This window comes from Vulpes vulpes, chromosome 14 (genome assembly GCF_048418805.1).
Source record: "Vulpes vulpes isolate BD-2025 chromosome 14, VulVul3, whole genome shotgun sequence".
Lineage (NCBI taxonomy): Eukaryota > Metazoa > Chordata > Mammalia > Carnivora > Canidae > Vulpes > Vulpes vulpes.
In genome coordinates this window covers 44,814,935-44,836,164 of record NC_132793.1, presented here as the reverse complement: position 1 = coordinate 44,836,164, position 21,230 = coordinate 44,814,935, and the positions used below count along the sequence as shown (strand labels likewise).

Here is a 21,230-nt window from a genome sequence, read left to right as displayed (position 1 = left end):
AAAAAAGCAACTGCTCCAGTTGACACTGAAATGGGAGCAGCTTTAACAAGCAGATCTTTCTTTTTTTTTAAAAAAGTTTTCTATTGGAGTTCAATTTGCCAACATTTAGCATAACACCCAGTGCTCAACCTGCCAAGTGCCCCCCTTAGTGCCCATCACCCAGTCACCCCAACCCCCCCCACCTCCCTTTCCACTACCCCTTGTTCATTTCCCACAGTTAGGTGTCTCTCATGTTTTGTCACCCTCACTGATATTTTCACTCATTTTCTCTCCTTTTCCTTTATTCCCTTTCTCTAATTTTTATATTCCCCAAATGAATGAGACCATATAATGTTTGTCCCTTTCCAATTGATTTATTTCACTCAGCATAATACCCTCCAGTTCCACCCACGTTGAAGCAAATGGTAGGTATTTGTCGTTTCTAATGGCTGAGGAATATTCCATTGTATACATTGTATCCACATCTTCTTTATCTATTCATCTTTCGATGGACACCGAGGCTCCTTCCACAGCTTAGCTATTTTGGACATTGCTGCTTTAAACATTGGGGTGCAGGTGTCCCGGCGTTTCACTGCATCTGTATCTTTGGGGTAAATCCCCAGCAGTGCAATTGCTGGGTCGTAGGGCAGATCTATTTTTAACTCTTTGAGGAAACTCCACACAGTTTTCCAGAGTGGCTGCACCAGTTCACATTCCCACCAACAGTGCAAGAGGGTTCCCCTTTCTCCACATCCTCTCCAACATTTGTTGTTTCCTGTTTTGTTAATTTTCCCCATTCTCACTGGTGTGAGGTGGTATCTCATTGTGGTTTTGATTTGTATTTCCCTGATGGCAAGTGATGAGGAGCATCTTCTCATGTGCTTGTTGGCATGTCTGTGTCTTCCTCTGTGAAATTTCTGTTCATGTCTTTTGCCCATTTCATGATTGGATTGTTTCTTTGCTGTTGAGTTTAATAAGTTCTTTATAGATCTTGGATACTAGCCCTTTATCTGATAGGTCATTTGCAAATATCTTCTCCCATTCTATAGGCTGTCTTTTAGTTTTGTTGACTATTTCTTTTGCTGTGCAGAAGCTTTTTATCTTGATGAAGTCCCAATAATTCATTTTTGCTTCTGTTTCCCTTGCCTTCATGGATGTATCTTGCAAGAAGTTGCATGGCCTAGTTCAAAAAGGGTGTTGCCTGTGTTCTCTAGGATTTTGATGAATTCTTGTCTCACATTTAGATCTTTCATCCATTTTGAGTTTATCTTTGTGTCTGGTGTAAGAGAATGGTCTAGTTTCATTCTTCTGCATGTGGATGTCCAATTTTCTCAGCACCATTTATTGAAGAGACTGTCTTTTTTCCAGTGGATAGTCTTTCCTGCTTTGTCGAATATTAGTTGACCACAGAGTTGAGGGCCCATTTCTGGTTCTCTATTCTGTTCCATTGATCTATGTGTCTTTTTTTGTGCCAGTACCACACTGTCTTGATGATCACAGCTTTGTCGTATAATCTGAAATCTGGCATTTTGATGCCCCCAGCTATGGTTTTCTTTTTTAATATTCCCCTGGCTATATGGGGGTCTTTTCTGATTCCACACAAATCTTAAGATGATTTGTTCCAACTCTCTGAAGAAAGTCCATGGTATTTTGATAGAGATTGCATTAAATGTGTAAATTGCCCTGGGTAACATTGACATTTTCACAATATTAATTCTGCCAATTCATGAGCATGGAATATTTTTCCATGTCTTTGTGTCTTCCCCAATTTCTTTCCAAAGTATTCTGTAGTTTTTAGGCTATAGATCCTTTAACTCTTTGGTTAAATTTATTCCTAGGTATCTTATGCTTTATCCAGCAAGGCTCTCATTCAGAATAGAAGGAGAGATAAAGAGCTTCTAAGATGGGCAGAAACTGAGAGAATATGTGACCACCAAACCAGCTCTGCAAGAAATATTAAGGGGGACTCTGTAAAATAAAGAGGAAGTCCAAGGAAATAATCCACAAAAACAGGGACTGAATAGGTATCATGATGACACGAAATTCATACTTTCAATAGTAACTTTGAACGTGAATGAGCTTAATGATCCCATCAAAAGCTGCAGGGTTTCAGACTGGATAAAAAAAACAAGACCCATCTATTTGCTGTCTACAAGAGACTCATTTTAGATGTAAGGACACCTACAGCCTGAAAATAAAAGTTTGGAGAACCATTTACCGTTCAAATGGTCCTCGAAAGAAAGCAGGGGTAGCCATCCTCATATCAGATAAATTAAAGTTTATCCTAGGGGATCCCTGGGTGGCGCAATGGTTTGGCGCTTGCCTTTGGCCCAGGGCGCGATCCTGGAGACCCGGGATTGAATCCCACGTCGGGCTCCCGGTGCATGGAGCCTGCTTCTCCCTCTGCCTGTGTCTCTGCCTCTCTCTCTCTCTCTCTCTCTCTGTGACTATCATAAATAAATAAAAAAATTTAAAAAAAAATTAAAGTTTATCCTAAAGACTATAGTAAGAGATGAAGAAGGACACTATATCATACTTAAAGGATCTATCCAGCAAGAGGACCTAACAATCATGAATATTTATGCCCTGAATGTGGGAGCTGCCAAGTATATCAATCAATTAATAACTGAAGTTAAGACATACTTAGATAATAATACACTAATACTTGGAGACTTGAATACGGTGCTTTCTACAATTGATAGATCTTCTAAACACAGCATCTCCAAAGAAACAACATTAAATGATACACTGGACCAGATGGATTTCACAGATATTTACAGAACTTTACATCCAAACGCAACTGAATACACACATTCTTCTCCAGTGCACATGGAACTTTCTCCAGAATGGACCACATACTGGGTCACAAATCAGGTCTTACCCGATACCAAAAGATTGGGATTGTCCCCTGCATATTTTCAGACCATAATGCTTTGAAACTAGAACTAAACCAAGAAGAAGTTTGGAAGGATTTCAAACACGTGGAGGTTAAAGACCATCCTGCTAAAAGATGAAAGGGTCAACCAGGAAATTAGAGAAGAATTAAGAAGATTAATGGAAACTAATGAGAATGAAGATACAACTGTTCAAAATCTTTGAGATACAGCAAAAGCAGTCCTGAGGGAGAAATACATCGCGGTACAAGCATCCATCCACAACCTGAAAAGAACTCAAATACAAAAGCTAACCTTGCACCTAAAGGAGCTGGAGAAGGAACAGCAAATGAAACTCACCCAGCAGAAGAAGACAGTTTAATAAAGATTCGAGCAGAACTCAATGAAATAGAGACCAGAAGAACTGTGGAACAGATCAACAAAACCAGGAGTTGGTTCTTTGAAAGAATCAATAAGATAGATAAACCATTAGCCAGCCTTATTAAAAAAAGGAGAGAAAAGACTCAAATTAATAAAATCATGAATGAGAAAGGAGAGATCACCACCAATACCAAGGAAATACAAACGATTTAAAAAACTTATTACGAGCAGCTATACGCCAATAAATTAGGCGATCTAGAAGAAATGGACACATTTCTGGAAAACCACAAACTACCAAAACTGGAACAGGAAGAAATAGAAAACCTGAACAGGCCAATAAACAGGGAGGAAATTGAAGCAGTCATCAAAAACCTTCCAAGACACAGAAGTCCAGGGCCAGATGGCTTCCCAGGGGAATTCTATCAAACGTTTAAAGAAGAAACCATATCTATTCTACTAAAGCTGTTTGGAAAGATAGAAAGAGATGGAGTACTTCCAAACTCGTTCTATGAGGCCAGCGTCATCTTAATTCCAAAACCAGACAAAGACCTCACCAAAAAGGAGAATTATAGACCAATATCCCTGATGAACATGGATGCAAAAATTCTCAACAAGATACTTATCAACAGGATCCAACACTACATTAAGAGGATTATTCACCATGACCAACTGGGATTTATCCCCGGAATGCAACGCTGGTTCAACACTTGTAAAGCAATCAATGTGATTGATCATATCAACAAGAGAAAAAACAAGAACCATATGATCCTCTCAATAGATGCAGAGAAAGCATTTGACAAAATACAGCATCCATTCCATTTCGATCCAAGATCGAAACTCTTCAGAGTGTAGGGATAGAGGGAACATTCCTAAGCATGTTAAAAGCCATCTATGAAAAGCCCACAGCAAATACCATTCCCAATGGGGAAACACTGGGAGCCTTTCCCCTAAGATCGGGAACAATATACAGGGATGTCCACTCTCACCACTGCTATTTAACATACTACTAGAAGTCCTAGTCTCAGCAATCAGGCAACAAAAAGAAATAAAAGGCATTCACATTGACAAAGAAGAAGTCAAATTCTCCCTCTTCGCAGATGACATGATACTGTACATAGAAAACCCAAAAGCCTCCACCCCAAGATTGCTAGAACTCATACAGCAATTCGGCAGTGTGGCAGGGTACAAAATCTTTGCCCGGAAATCAGTGGCATTTCTATGCACTAACAAGGAGACTAAAGAAAGAGAAATTAAGGAGTCAATCCCATTTACAAGCAGCTCTTTCTTAACAAAGAAAAAGCCAGCAGAGGGAGCCCAAGAACTGTTTAAAATAGAAAAAAAAAAGTATCAAAATATTTTTTGCATTCATTTGTTAATTATGCAAGACATATATTGATATACACTTAAAGTGTGAGTGTGCCAAAAAATGAACATTTGCACATCAGGAAATTGGGTTTTAATTGTGAAATAAGGAGAATTTATTTTTTCACACTCTATCACTTAATAGTCAACTATAGGGATAGCACAGGGCACCAGTAGCACACCAGCCCTGACAGCATGTTTGACATTGTGATTCTCCTCTTCCTTTCTATCCTCATCATGGATGCTCCCATCCTTACCACTTCCGGTGATGTCTGCAGTCTTGGACTTTCTCCATCTGAGAAGTCCCTACCAACAGTTTTACAAAAACAAAGCCTTACAGCTGCATTAGGCCAGTCTTTTGGGAAGGCACACCAGCTGGTGATGGCAGGCTCTTCATCCGTCTGTTGTGTTGAGGACCAGTGGGGACTCTTGAATTTGGAAGCCATGGTGCTGTGACTGTCCTGTATCCCACCAGATGGCAATGTTCTTTATCTTTAAAAAGATGCTGCCAATGTTGGCCTTCCTCTTATTTGTTTCTGCTCCTAGCCCAGAAGCCACCATCTACCAGTTTTTGGCATCAAGTTTAAGTGAATAAAACCCACTCTTCCCACTGTCCATAAAAACTGGCATTTTCCAATTATTTTTTAGAGAATTAGGAAACTCTTGGGCTCCCTCTACTGATATTAGATTAACAAGTAGGTTCATTAACAAATATAAACAGTACCCAGAAGGTTTCAGTGTCTTGCATAATTAGAATAAACAATGATTGAAGACAACCGGAAGGGACTGGTCCCACAGTATCCTCTGGCTTCTGTTGCCTAATGCTGAAGAGCCTAGAAGCAGACCTGTGAAAAGAGCCTAGTCTGTGCATGGGGATTTGTGGGGAGATCACAGATAAGTACATCTTGTGTCTCTGTGGGACAATGAACAGTTCTGGCTCATCAAGAGAAGAGAAGGGCAAAGACAACCTGGAAAAGATGCACTTTAATGGGTCTGTGTATTCTTACTACTTTGGCCTTTGTTTGCTTGTGCCTCAAGTTCAGCTTCCTATCATCAGTGTCTACATTTAGACTGTGGCCCAGTACTCTGAATTATAAGTGAAGCATCACACAAATTTCATAGTTTTGAAGTCTTGTAACTTATATAAGTGTACTTTAAAATTGGAATTTTTAGCAGCAATGTCCACAATAGCCAAACTGTGGAAGGAGCCTCGGTGTCCATCGAAAGATGAATGGATAAAGAAGATGTAGTTTATGTATACAATGGAATATTACTCAGCCATTAGAAACGACAAATACCCACCATTTGCTTCAACGTGGATGGAACTGGAAGGTATTATGCTGAGTGAAATGAGTAAATCGGAGAAGGACAAACATTATATGTTCTCATTCATTTGGGGAATATAAATAATAGTGAAAGGGAATAGAAGGGAAGGGAGAAGAAATGGGTAGGAAATATCAGAAAGGGAGACAGAACATAAAGACTCCTAACTCTGGGAAATGAACTAGGGGTGGTGGAAGGAGAGGAGGGCGGGGGGTGGTGGTGAATAGGTGACGGGCACTGAGGGGGGCACTTGACGGGATGAGCACTGGGTGTTATTCTATATGTTGGCAAATTGAACACCAATAAAAAATAAATTTATTATTATTTAAAAAATTGGAATTTTTATTTGGATAGTAAAAATAAAGCAGCAACCATTTTTTGAAGTCCAGTGTATTACATTTAGAATCTTCCTACATACAGCTTCTTGATTAGGAAGAGCCAGCACTTTGGCTTGTCTTCAGAGTAAAGAGTTACACTGAGGATGGCACATGGGCAGCGAGCTTCATTTCAGGTGAGGGAGTGGGTAACACTGCTAGGTAAGATAATACAAGCTGAATTTTGATCCATCTTATCTTAGAAGGAGTAAAGCTTCAGCTAATTAAATTTTTTGGAAAATATTTTACAGCTCTATAGATGTAAAGTTTCATGACTCTGTGAGTGAGTGCTGAGGGATGCAGTGGCAGGTTTATATGCAGGCAAGTCCTTTAGGAGGGGTGTCCAGGTAGCACGGGAGGCAAGGAGGCAGGCAGGAACAGGTCTGTTAGCATGGAGGAGTGAGCAGCCAAAAGGAGATAGTAACAGGTGCAGGTGGGCTAGGATTGCTTGAGACTAAAGTGAGTGAGAGCTCCTGTGGGGGATCACATCTATGGGGTGAGGTCAGATGGAGTGGTTTATTTACTGAGGAACACAGGCTTGACTGTACAGTGACAAAAAACCTTGGCAGGAGACAATTGGTGCAGGCAGATCTTTATTTCAGAGGGACCTCTCTGGAGCCACATAGTAACGAACTCATTCTCTAGGAGAATATAGTTTGTAATAATGCTAGCTATTATTATCCAATGGTCAGTACTCATCTATGGTTTTCTATTTTGTGACATTTATGTATTGGTTCTCTAAAAATACCATTGGATCATTTTTGTACTTAGTGATTAATTCAACATTGCATTTGGTGGCATAAGTTATTAAGTAATTAAAGTATTTTATTTAGTTGTGCATTTATCTGTTAAAAAGAGTAATAGAATTGAAATTCCCATTTTTTTTTATGTTCCTAGAGAGGGGTATGTGTGTGACTTTCTACTCTCAAATTTACCTATTCCATGTATCTCCTGGTTCTCTCGTTCCTTGGCATTACTGTCCGTTAAATTCCAGGTGACTTTTACAGGTCTCAACCATTTCTGCAGCTTTTTTTTCTTCACTTTGAAAAATAAAATGTTTTGCAGAACTTAAAACGTATTCTTGGAGTGGAATATTACTGTTAATAAGTATAGAAACTGTATGTTATAAATGCAGAATATAATATATAATTTTTGTGGGGAAAAAAGTATCTAAAACTACATTTTTAGAATCTGTTCAAGTGGTGAAATTATTTTTAAAAATCTTGAAATACACCTCTGCATGTTTTGTGTTTGTGCCCACAGAAGTGGAAGAATGTCAGCAGTCAGAAAATGCACCTGCAGCAGAATCTGGCTGCCTGGTGGTGGAGCAGCAGCACATCACTCGGAGCAGCAGCACACCTGATGTCACTGAGCCGCTGCACTCAGATTCTTCTCAGGGTACGAAGTAGCTGCAGTTACTAATACAGGACTGCACATCCTGGTTGAGAAGGAGCTGCATGCCATATTGCTTTCTACATTAATCCTAACCCTACTTAATTTATTGTAAGGGAACTTTCTTTTTAAGTTGACTGCAAGGATGTGACTTCTGGCAATGAAATAGTGTCACTGTTTATTTGAATACATTTATCTAAATTACATATACTTAGGTGCACCTCTTTAAGAATAGCCTGTTTGAGGACTGGAGAGAAGTCCAGAGGATCTGGAATAGGGGGGAAGCAGAGAACGCTGCAGTATAGAGTCAGGGAGGGCAGCAGAATGAGGCAGGAGGCAGGGGAGGGGTATGTGGGAAAGGGCTGGGCTGTGTGAGAACCCTAAAGGTTGGCCGTGAGCATGGAGGGCTAGCTGGAATTGTGAAAAAGTTTACTAGCAGCTTGTGGATGCTCTGAGGTTGAAATAATAACTTGTGATAACATGCATCTACATGATGTCTCTGACACCTCTCAGCAACAACAGAGCATGGAAAGCCAAGAGGCAGATGGCTAAACGTAAACAGTGAACAATGTGGTTTTCAGGAAAAGTGCATGTTTCAGTTGTGTCTGGTGCCAATGAGCATGCTTATCATTTAGTTCTAGTTTCATCAATTAAGTGAGAAATAAACCAACTTCCTTATCAACAAGTTATAGCCTCATTGAAAGAGTAGGGAAGTGTTCCCTCTTAGAAATCTTCTTGAAATAAGAAAATACAATAAGAAATAACTTGAGATATGTATTACCTGAAAGATTTCCTATTCTCTGAAAGGTTCTGTGTAAGACTGTTGTTATTTTTCTTCCCCTTAAATATTTGGTAGAACCCATCAGTTACCTGGAGTCTTACTTTAGGAAGATTTTAAAATACCATTCAAATTAATAAGTCATTTTAAGACTATTAAGATTTTCCTTTTCCTTTTTGGATTCAGATTAAGTTGTGTGTGTGTGTGTGTGTGTGTGTGTTTTTAGGAGTTTGTTCCATTCGAGTATTTTTTTAAAAATTTATTGGCCCTTATTTGAATGTTTACAGGCTTTGTGGTGATATTCCCATTTTTATCACTGATTCTGGTTATTTGTGCTTTCTTTCATCAGTCCTTATTCTTGAGTGATACTGAGCCAGATTACTGCTCTATTTTCCTGTCAGCTCACCTGGCCTGTGACTTTCCTCTGAGATCCCTTTCTGAAGGCCCCTAAGGAGAGGTCTTGTTGCCCTCCCCTGTGCTAACATAGTGTGCTATGCTACAGTGAGTAGCATTCAATTCACTCTCTTAAAAGCTCTCTGTGGGTCAAAGATTCTATAGAGTAGATTTAATCAGTAGGCTACCAGTTTGCCAGATCCATAACTCCTGTTTTTATGGATTGTAGGATATCTAAATTTGATTAGTTACTTCTATGTAAAAATATTTTTTCAATTTTATCATCTGAAATTTTATTTTGTAAATTTCCCTCCCAAATCTTTAGGCCCAAAGGTAGAAAACTTACAGACTTTGAGTTCTTCAGAGTCCAGGCCTATTCAAGAAAATAAAGGACATGTGAAGAAAGAACATGAAGGAATAACAGTAAGATATTTTTAAACTGTATCAGTTTGTTATTAAAAATAAGCATATAAATTATTGGCGAAATAAATTTATTAGTGGCAGCGATACTGCCTTTTAAAACATTTCTCCATTTAGATGGGTTATTGGCAATTGGTTATTGGTTATTGAAATCTCTTAAAGGCTTTCCTGCTTTCTGTGTAAAATTACAGTCACATTATAAAAGTAGAAAAAAGTTAGCATTAAAGTGGAATTTACCTTCTGGTCTGTATATGGTACTCTATACTTTTAAGCATGCATCCTTGCTTGTCATACATATATTCACATTCCCTGTTCCTAATACTGCTTTAGGTAGTATGCTCCACCTGACACAGGTTGCTAGATAAATGAATTTTTGCAAAGATCAGTTATAATTTCTTTTTTTAGAAAAATGCAAAATAGCATTTATCATTTTTTTAGATCAAATATGACGTATAAAGATGAAAATTAAAAAATAACCCATATCTCATGCATGCAGGTAACTCCTGTTTAGTCATTAAAAAAAATGTAGTATATATAATAAAAACTCAAACATTATAGAAAGGTGCAAAATAAACAGAAACCCTCTCCCTAGCCCTCCCTCCCCAGAAGATAACAATTGTGAAGTTTTTCTGTATTTTTTAAAAGGGCATATACCAGTTTATGTATGTATATTCTGTATATATGTGTAGGTATAGTTCAACAATATATACATATATTCATATATGTATGTATATATGTATATTTCATACATACATATATGTATATTTCAACAATCCGATAAGCACCTACATGCCCACCACCCAGTTTAAGAACTAGACATTTTCCAGTGCTGTTGCTTTGGTCTGTAAGTTCTTTCCTTGTCCCTTCAGAAAGCAGCATTATGTTGGCTTTGTGTTTATCACATCCTTGCTTTGCTCTGTAGTTTTGCTCTATATATATGTATTTCCAAACAATATTCCTTTTGTTTTCCTTATTTTTAAACTTTATTAAAGTGATAATACTGCTTTGTTCACTTAGTTACGTATTTATAAGATTTATCAACAATGGCATATAGCCTGTTTTCTCTGCTGTATGACAACCCACGATGAATATGCCACAATTTATTTTTTCATACTCATGTTAATGGATATTTAGAGTGTTTCAACTTTTTTAATGAAAACTATAACTATGTATATTCTTGTATATGTTTCAAGATCTACATGTTTGAGATTTTCTTTACGGTGATTATCTAGGAGTGGAATTAATGAGATCTAAAGTAGAAGAATGTTTTTTACAAGAGAATGTGTGTTTTCTGAAGGGATTGCACCACTTATAATTCTTCCAGCAATGTGTTAAGTTCCCATTCATCCACATTCTTACCAACACTTGCTATTGTCAGATTTAAAAATTTTTGAGTCAGGTGGGTGAAAATGGGATCTCGTTTTATTTTGCATTTCTTCAATTACTAATAAAATTTAAAATCTTTCCACATGTTGATTGACCATGTGTGTTTCTTGTTATGTCTTTGCCATTTTCCTATTGATTTTTTTTTTTTGTCTTTTCCTCTTTTATTTTTACTAATTCTTCATGTAGTCTGAAGACTGATCCTACTTTGGTTGCATTTCTGGCAAATATCTTCTTCCAACGTGTGGCTTATATTTTCACTCTTTTAAAGATGTCTGCTGATGAACAGAAGTTCTTAATTTTGGTATTTTTGTTAAACATTTTTATGGTTAGGTTTTGTGAAAATCTTAAAAATGCCAACTCTATAAGCATAAAAATATTTATAAGTGTTTCAGTTTTGCTGTACATATTTAGGTCTTTCATCCATCTGGAATTGATTCTTGCTTATGGAGTGAAGTAGGATCTAATTTTATTTTTTCCCACATGGATAACCCCCATTTATCTAATTCATTTCTCCTTCATTGATCTTTCAGATGACACCTTTCTCTCTTATATACTTATCTTGACTCACTGGTTCCTTTGTCTCTCTGGACAATAAGTAAAACATCTTAATTAATAGTTGCCCTACTTCTTTCTACCTTCTTCCCACCTTCTATTGGAAGCTATTCTTCTATGTCTTGTCTTTCATTGCTGTTATTGAGAGTTCTTCTGTCCATTCTGTCCATTCTCTCCAGTTGTTGTTCTTTACTGTTCTTTGTCCTCGTCCATCAGTCTTCTTGCTTTATATTTAGGTGCGTTTTCTTTTGGCTTATACATTTGTCATTTTTGTATATGCTGTATGCTGTATACCACGCATCTGTGAATGCTTCTTCCTCCAGTGTTTCTGGAAAATTCTATGTCATCATTTCTTTAAATACTGCCTTTTTTGTTCTGTCAGTTCTTTTTTTCTGGAATTTGGGTAGAAATGCATTTAGACTTTCTCATTTTGTCTTCCATGTTCTTGTCACCTTTCATATTTTCCACTCTTCTTGGCCTTCTTCTACATTCTGGGTAATTCATCAGATATGTTTTTGTTCAGTAGTTCTCTCTTTACTCTCTTATATAGAGTTGGCTGTTTAATACTTCCACTGAGTTTTTTAGTTCAATAATTTATAACTCTTGCTTCTAAAAGTTCAGGTTAATTCTTTTCAAGCATTTCTTATAATTTCTAATAATCTCTTGTTGCTTGCTCACTTTTGTGATTCCCATCTTTTATTCCTTTAAAATAATCACAAATTAGAATTCTAAATTCTTTTTCAGATTATCTGAAATCCTTGGGTGTGGCGATAGGGTCCAAATCTGGTATTTGTTGTTTTTGAGACTCTTATAACATGATGATTTATTTCCTTGGATGTTTGGTGATCTTTGATTATGAGTTGAGTTCCTAGCTGATGGGTCTTCATCTACAGAAAACCTGGATGTATGAGGTGATGGAGTTTCACCAGGACAACACGTACATTTGTATCTTCCAGGAACCAAGAAGTGCTACTTTAGTCCTGGACTTTCAGTGCTTTTGCTCGTGGCAGTGGTAATACTAGATTTACCCTTGTGACAGCCCTATTTCACTGCTCTGGTTTTTGCTCAGTTTGTGAGGGGAGTGTGGATCACTGGGAGGTTTATTCTACTTCCTGTGAGCTTGAAATTCTTATGTTAAATCTAGTTCTATAGCTGGAAGAAATTCAGTCTCGTATAGTCAGAAGCAGAAGTGCCCACATTCTGCTTTTTAGTTAAGGAAAGATCCTGGGCATGTTTCTATTATCACATTAAGTACATATATCATCCTTCTTTAAGGCTGGGTAATATTTTTTCATGTGCTATTAGTCTTCTGAATATTTCATATATGACCTACTTTTGTGTTTTAGCTTCATAATTATTCTGTCTTTTAATTATACATCTCAGCCCTTCCTTTTCATTCCTTTGCTTGTTTAGTATTCTTCCTTTTAGTTGACTCATTGAACCCCAGGTTTTCTATCCACTTTGCACTGGAGGACCTTAAATTTGCATCTTCATTCCTGATTTTCTCCTCTATCTTGCTAGTCCTGGATTTTTGTTGCCTGCTTACAGTACCTTTGCTTTGAGTATTTAGCTCAAAGATGAAAATTAAAATATCAGAAATCTTCTAAAGTTCCTTTGTTCTTATGCTTTCTTCTTTGCTTCTTTCCTTCCTCCCACCCTTCTTTCCTTCCTTTTCTCCTTCCTTCCTTCCTTTGTTATCATCGTTCTCATGGTCCCCTAGATTCATATCCTTTTGTGATTTAATTTTCCTTCACTCTCATATATAGCTCTCATATAAGCTCTTGTCTGTCATTCTGCAGCATTCTCTTATTTGTCTCTTTTCCTTTTCTACCATCTAAAGCTGTATCCTTTCATTCCTTAATCACTACAACAATTCCATTGCAGTTTTCTTCTTAATTTTAATCTATCCCACAGATGACGACTAGACTTACCTTTCTAGTTATATTTTAATCATGGTAAACTATTGTCTGGGACACACAGTTGTTCATTTTGTCAATATTGGGTTGAAATTGTAGCCTGATGTTGAAGGCCCCCTGGCAGCTACCTCTTTTAGAAGGTGGTCTGCATTTCCTTCTTAACATTTTCCTTCTTCACCTGACTGCCTTGCATGGCCTGCTATATAATCAGCTTCTTTTCCTGCACATAGAACTTGCTGATTACCACTCAGTGCTTCCTGCCTTGAATCCCCTCCTGCCTTCTCTCTACCACTTCATGTCTGTTGCCTTCTTGAACAGCTCTCCTGTAACTGTGAGCCAATTAAGGTAACACTTTATTCTGCATACCTTTTAGAGACCATATTTTGCTTATGTACACTGTAATCATTTTGTGTAATGTGTGTTTTGTCTCCAAGCAAGTTATACATTTTAGAGTATACAGATTGCCTCCAAATGTTTTTTTTTTTTTTTTTTTATTTTTATTTGCCTCCAAATGTTTTAGTTCTCCAGTGTTTTAGTGTGGAGTTGCCCCAGAAGGTCTGCTGCACATTTAACAAGGAGGCACAGAGTGACCTTTAGATGTCTGGGTAGAGTTTACACCTTCCCTGCCGGCACCATTCCTGGGTAACCTAGCCTTCTGCAGAATTGGTTTCACTATGTATGTGTGCTGAAGGAGAGGTACAAATAAAACTTTAAATTACTTCCATAGAAATTGGCATCTCTTCTCAGTAGATCAATTTAATTGGATGCCACTTGACAAAGGAGAAGCCAAAAATTTCAGACCTTGAGTAATTTATAATTCAATTACAATAATTTGTGAACACATATCCTTCAAATGGAAAACATCATTCAATTTTTTTGTTGCTATTATTATTGTTTCTTTTTCTTTAGAAATGGAGACTAGAAACTTAACAGTCTTATAAAAATCAGAACTTTCCTGTAACAAATGCATTATTTCTTTTTGTCTAAAGATCTTAGTTCGAAGAAGCAGCAGTCCTGCTGAATTGGATTTAAAAGATGATTTGCAGCAGACACAAGGAAAATGTAGGGAAAGACAGAAGAGTAAGTTCCAGGAAATGCGGTTTGTGTTTGTCCAACTTGAGTCAATCTATTTTATTCTCTTCTACTTTCTGACTGGTATGATATCCTCTGAAGAGACATGGTTGTGAAATGGGACATTTTTATTCCTGGAATCCCAGGATTGATGGATGGTTAGTTCACAGGTATAGTAAAACAGATCAGTCCATTCTGTGTGTCATAGAGGCCTGTCCTTCCACCCTGGGCCTTTCTCCAGCTGAGAGGGACAACCAAGGCCAATGGAAGGGTGAGCAAACAGACCCAGAAGGAAGAATGATCTTCCCAGAAAGTTCATACAGACTTGGAGCAAAATGCCTCAGAAAGACATTGAAGTCAATGGTATAAGTATTTAAAAAATGAAATTTGGTTCAAATCCTTAGATATATTATATACCATAAACTATAGCTCTAATAATCTGCTTCTCTGAAGCCAGCTTCCTGGCTGCCCCCTTCTCAGAAGCACAGTAAACATCTCCTCCAGATCTAGGGTGGTTTTGGTAGAGGCAGAGGAGCTCTTCTTAGGCTTCACCTTCAGACTCTTTTGGCTTGGAGTTCTGTGGCAGATGAAGTTAGGGACCTAACAGGTTGGTTACTGGGGCAACTGGCAGTTCTTGGCACGTGAATAGAGGACAGCAGATTAGAAGCAACGAGGCTGAGGGACTGTCAGCAGCAAATAAAAAGAGCAGACAGAAGAGTGAGCAGACAGGGGGCAACTTCACAGTGTTGGGAAGTAGAAGACTTGGAGGAGCAGACTGTCTAGGTTTGGATTGTGTCAGACTAAATAGCTTTATAAGGTTTAATCGCCTTTGAAAGCATCATTGTACTATGACAAATTAGAACTTTTTAGTGTTTAAAGGGGAGAATTTCTTTTGGAGAAAATCTTTTGCAGTTGGACACCTCAGCCCCCAGTGAGCCTGATAATTCACTCTGAATTTAAGTTTAAACATTGAACCACAAGGTAAAAAGCATCCTTAGGCTCTTGTAGGATAAATTTGCATTTGTGGTGAAAGGCATTCCTATGCCTTCCTCCACCCATGCCCATTTCATAGTGGAGTAAATTGCAGTAGAAAGCTGAAGGACTTGATGTCATCTTTGGGGCATATGGGGTAGCTGGATTGAAAACTCCCTTGAAAAGAATGTCACTTGGTGATATGTAAGGGAGCTCCTAATGACGATTAATGGCCTGCACCTGGGAGCTTTATTTTGTTGACCAAGATTCCCACAGAGTCTGCTTTTGAGCCACTATCCCCTAAACTATTCCTGCTGTGTCAACTGTTCAGTCACTTGCATGTTGGTAATGGGGAGCATTCTGATTTCCAGCTATTTGTTATCTCATACTTCAGTTCTTCCATTGTACCAGGTGAAAGTATCAGCAGTGACACAGCTCTGGGCTATAGCAATGAGGCAGAGCTGTCCATGAGCCCATGGTCAACCTGTGAGGAAGACCCAGAACTGAACACTCCCACAGATGTTGTGACTGACTCCGATGCCCGCCATTGGTTACAGCTGAGTCCCACCGATGCTTCCAACTTAACAGGTAACTGCATCTTTGAAAAAGAGGCATCAGTGTTACCAGTTGGGAATCCCAGAGTTAACCTGGTTGCAAGAATTCTAGGAATCCTTTGACACAATGATAATGTGGATGCTACCTCCAACGAAATTGATGTGGCAGTCCCAACCACCTGTTCATAATCAGTCATGAATTCTCAGAGTCCTATGTGGAGAAAATCCTAAAACAGTGGTCAGACATGGGAGGAAGCAAGCCATCCCAATGACCACTGACCACCATGGGAGGGAGTGATGATACTCATGCCAAGCCTCTGCCACCCCTGACCAAATTTGCTTGACTCTTGAAACAGAAAAATAATTCATCCAACCCACATGTATCAAAAATCACAAAGAGTTTGAATAGCTTATTGATTAATATTTTCTTTAATTTTTACAATAAAATGACACATACAAGGTGAATTGTGACCTACATGTAAATTATGGGGCGTAGTAATAAAATAATCACCAGTAAGCCTGCTACCCAACTTAAGAAATAGATGGATCCCACACAAGTGAAGTTCTCTCTAGGCCCTTTCCAATCCCTTTTATTCTCTCGTCCTCCTGTCACCATAGTCCCAATTTGTTCAATAACAATTTTCTTGAGTTCTTTATAGTATCAGGTAATTTAGATTTTAGACTTCCAAAAAATGATATATTCTGTGTTTTTTGCTGCTTTCCCCTCCTGAGTATTACATTCTTAGAATTCATGATAGGGATTCCATTAAACGTGTAAATTGCCCTGGGTAACATTGACATTTTCACAATATTAATTCTTCCAATCCATGAGCATGGAATATTTTTTCCATCTCTTTGTGTCTTCCTCAATTTCTTTCAGAAGTGTTCTGTAGTTTTTAGGGTATAGATCCTTTACCTCTTTGGTTAGATTTATTCCTAGGTGTCTTATGCTTTTGGGTGCAATTGTAAATGGGATTGACTCCTTAATTTCTCTTTCTTCAGTCTCACTGTTAGTGTATAGAAATGCCACTGACTTCTGGGCATTGATTTTGTATCCTGCCACACTGCCGAATTGCTGTATGAGTTCTAGCAATCTTGGTGGTGGTGGGGGGGGGGGGGTCTTTTGGGTTTTCTATGTAGAGTATCATGTCATTGGCGAAGAGGGAGAGTGACTTCTTCTTTGCCAATTTGAATGCCTTTAATGTCTTTTTGTTGTCTGATTGCTGAGGCGAGGACTTCTAGTACTATGTTGAATAGCAGTGGTGAGAGTGGACATCCCTGTCTTGTTCCTGATCTTAGGGGAAAGGCTCCCAGTGTTTCCCCATTGAGAATGATATTTGCTGTGGGTTTTTCATAGATGGCTTTTAAGATGCTGAGGAGTGTTCCCTTTATCCCTACACTCTGAAGAGTTTTGATCAGGAATGGATGCTTATTTTGACACATGCTTTCCCTGCATCTATTGAGAGGATCATATGGTTCTTGTTTTTTCTCTTGCTGATATGATGAATCACATTGATTGTTTTATGAGTGTTGAACCAGCCTTGCATCCCGGGGATAAATCCTACTTGGTCATGGTGAATAATCTTCTTAATGTATTGTTGGATCCTGTTGATAAGTATCTTGTTGAGAATTTTTGCATCCATGTTCATCAGGGATATTGGTCTATAATTCTCCTTTTTGGTGGGGTCATTGTCTGGTTGTGGAATTAAGGTGATGCTGGCCTCATGGAACGAGTTTGGAAGTATTCCATCTCTTTCTATCTTTCTGAACATCTTTAGTAGAAATAAGTCAATTGGAGAAGGACCAACATTATATGGACTCATTCATTTGGGAATATAAAAAAATAGTGAAAGGGAATAAAGGGGAAAGGAGAAAAAATAAGCGGAAAATATCAGAAAGGGAGACAGAACATGAGAGACTCCTAACTCTGGGAAACGAACTAGGGGTGGTGGAAGGGGAGGTGGGTGGGGGGTGGGGGTGACTGGGTGACAGGCACTGAGGTGGGCACTTTTTTTTTAAAATAAATTAATTTTTATTGGTGTTCAATTTACCAACATACAGAGTAACACCCAGTGCTCATCCCGTCAAGTGTCCCCCTCAGTGCCCGTCACCCATTCCCCCCCACCCCCAGCCCCCCTCCCCTTCCACCCCCCCTAGTTCGTTTCCCAGAGTTAGGAGTCTTTATGTTCTGTCTCCCTTCCTGATATTTCCCACACATTTCTTCTCCTTCCCTTATATTCCCTTTCACTATTATTTATATTCCCCAAATGAATGAGAACATACACTGTTTGTCCTTTTCAGATTGACTTACTTCACTCAGCATTATACCCTCCAGTACCATCCATGTTGAAGCAAATGGTGGGAATTTGTCGTTTCTAATTGCTGAGTAATATTCCATTGTATACATAAACCACATCTTCTTTATCCATTCATCTTTCGATGGACACCGAGGCTCCTTCCACAGTTTGGCTATTGTGGACATTGCTGCTAGAAACATCGGGGTGCAGGTGTCCCGGCGTTTCATTGCATCTGAATCTTTGGGGTAAATCCCCAACAGCGCAACTGCAGGTCTATTTTTAACTCTTTGGGGAACCTCCACACAGTTTTCCAGAGTGGCTGCACCAGTTCACATTCCCACCAACAGTGTAAGAGGGTTCCCTTTTCTCCGTATCCTCTCCAACATTTGTTGTTTCCTGCCTTGTTAATTTTCCCCATTCTCACTGGTGTGAGGTGGTATCTCATTGTGGTTTTGATTTGTATTTCCCTGATGGCAAGTGATGCAGAGCATATTCTCATGTGCATGTTGGCCATGTCCATGTCTTCCTCTGTGAGATTTCTCTTCATGTCTTTTGCCCATTTCATGATTGGATTGTTTGTTTCTTTGGTGTTGAGTGTAATAAGTTCTTTATAGATTTTGGAAACTAGCCCTTTATCTGATACGTCATTTGCAAATATCTTCTCCCATTCGGTAGGTTGTCTTTTAGTTTTGTTGACTGTATCCTCTGCTGTGCAAAAGCTTCTGATCTTGATGAAGTCCCAATAGTTCATTTTTCTTTTGTTTCTTTTGCCTTTGTGGATGTATCTTGCAAGAAGTTACTGTGGCCGAGTTCAAAAAGGGTGTTGCCTATGTTCTCCTCTAGGATTTTGATGGAATCTTGTCTCACATTTAGATCTCTCATCCATTTTGAGTTTATCTTTGTGTATGGTGAAAGAGAGTGGTCCAGTTTCATTCTTCTGCATGTGGATGTCCAATTTTCCCAGCACCATTTATTGAAGAGACTGTCTTTCTTCCAATGGATAGTCTTTCCTCCTTTATCGAATATTAGTTGACCATAAAGTTCAGGGTCCACTTCTGGGTTCTCTATTCTGTTCCATTGATCTATGTGTCTGTTTTTGTGCCAGTACCACACTGTCTTGATGACCACAGCTTTGTAGTACAACCTGAAATCTGGCATTGTGATGCCCCCAGCTATGGTTTTCTTTTTTAAAATTCCCCTGGCTATTCGGGGTCTTTTCTGATTCCACACAAATCTTAAAGTAATTTGTTCTAACTCTCTGAAGAAAGTCCATGGTATTTTGATAGGGATTGCATTAAACGTGTAAATTGCCCTGGGTAACATTGACATTTTCACAATATTAATTCTGCCAATCCATGAGCATGGAATATTTTTCCATCTCTTTGTGTCTTCCTCAATTTCTTTCAGAAGTGTTCTATAGTTTTTAGGGTATAGATCCTTTACCTCTTTGGTTAGGTTTATTCCTAGGTATCTTATGCTTTTGGGTGCAATTGTAAATGGGATTGACTCCTTAATTTCTCTTTCTTCAGTCTCATTGTTAGTGTATAGAAATGCCATTGATTTCTGGGCATTGATTTTGTATCCTGCCACGCTACCAAATTGCTGTATGAGTTCTAGCAATCTTGGGGTGGAGGCTTTTGGGTTTTCTATGTAGAGTATCATGTCATCGGCGAAGAGGGAGAGTTTGACTTCTTCTTTGCCAATTTGAATGCCTTTAATGTCTTTTTCTTGTCTGATTGCTGAGACTAGGACTTCTAATAGTATGTTAAATAGCAGTGGTGAGAGTGGACATCCCTGTCTTGTTCCTGATCTTAGGGGAAAGGCTCCCAGTGCTTCCCCATTGAGAATTATATTTGCTGTGGGCTTTTCATAGATGGCTTTTAAGATGTCGAGGAAAGTTCCCTCTATCCCAACGCTCTGAAGTGTTTTGATCAGGAATGGATGCTGTATTTTGTCAAATGCTTTCTCTGCATCTAATGAGAGGATCATATGGTTCTTGGTTTTTCTCTTGCTGATATGATGAATCACATTGATTGTTTTACGAGTGTTGAACCAGCCTTGTGTCCCGGGGATAAATCCTACTTGGTCATGGTGAATAATTTTCTTAATGTGTTGTTGGATCCTATTGGCTAGTATCTTGTTGAGAATTTTTGCATCCATGTTCATCAGGGATATTAGTCTGTAATTCTCCTTTGTGGTGGGGTCTTTGTCTGGTTTTGGAATTAAGGTGATGCTGGCCTCATAGAACAAATTTGGAAGTCCTCCATCTCTTTCTATCTTTCCAAACAGCTTTAGTAGAATAGGTACGTTTTCTTCTTTAAACGTTTGATAGAATTCCCCTGGGAAGCCATCTGGCCCTGGACTCTTGTGTCTTGGGTGGTTATTGATGACTGCTTCAATTTCCTCCCTGGTTATTGGCCTGTTCAGGTTTTCTATTGCTTCCTACTCCAGTTTTGGTAGTTTGTGGCTTTCCAGGAATGCGTCCATTTCTTCTAGATTGCCTAATTTATTGGCGTATAGCTGTTCATAATATGTTTTTAAGATCGTTTGTATTTCCTTGGTGTTGGTAGTAATCTCTCCTTTCTCATTCATGATTTTATTAATTTGAGTCATCTCTTCTTTTTGATAAGGTTGGCTAATGGTTTATCTATCTTATTAATTCTTTCAGAGAACCAACTCCTGGTTCTGTTGATGTGTTTCACAGTTCTTTTGGTTTTGATTTCATTTAGTTCTGCTCGAATTTTAATTAACTCTCTTCTTCTGCTGGGGGTGGGGTCCATTTGCTGCTTTTTCTCTAGCTCCTTTATGTGTAAGGTGAGCTTTTGAATTTGAGTTCTTTCCAGTTTTTGAATGGATGCTTGTATTGGGATGTATTTCCCCCTCAGGACTGCTTTTGCTGCATCCCAAAGATTTTGAACGGTTGTATCTTCATTCTCTTTAGTTTCCATGAATCTTTTCAATTCTTCCTTAATTTCCTGGTTGACCCTTTCATCTTTTAGCAGGCTGGTCCTTAACCTCCACGTGTTTGTGGTCCTTCCAAACTTCTTGTTGTGATTAAGTTCTAATTTTAAGGCATTATGGTCTGAGAATATACAGGGGACGATCCCAATCTTTTGGTATCGGTTCAGACCCAATTTGTGACCCAGTATGTGGTCTATTCTGGAGAAAGTTCCATGTGCACTTGAGAAGAATGTGTATTCAGTTGAG

At 38.6% G+C, this 21,230-nt stretch overlaps 1 protein-coding gene across 9 annotated transcripts in view; it reads left to right on the top strand.

The window, feature by feature from the left end:
* RALGAPA2 (Ral GTPase activating protein catalytic subunit alpha 2) overlaps positions 1-21,230 on the top strand; it is a 320,348-nt gene that overhangs the window by 120,058 nt on the left and 179,060 nt on the right. For all 9 annotated transcript variants that reach the window (XR_011996989.1, XR_011996990.1, XM_072736512.1 and 6 more), the window contains 4 exons: positions 7,556-7,690; positions 9,181-9,278; positions 14,119-14,209; positions 15,584-15,760. Coding sequence is in view for 7 of the 9 variants with exons in the window: in XM_072736512.1 (XP_072592613.1) it covers positions 7,556-7,690; positions 9,181-9,278; positions 14,119-14,209; positions 15,584-15,760 (501 nt within the window). In the remaining 2 variants the exon portion in view is untranslated. The remainder of the gene's footprint in view (positions 1-7,555; positions 7,691-9,180; positions 9,279-14,118; positions 14,210-15,583; positions 15,761-21,230) is intronic.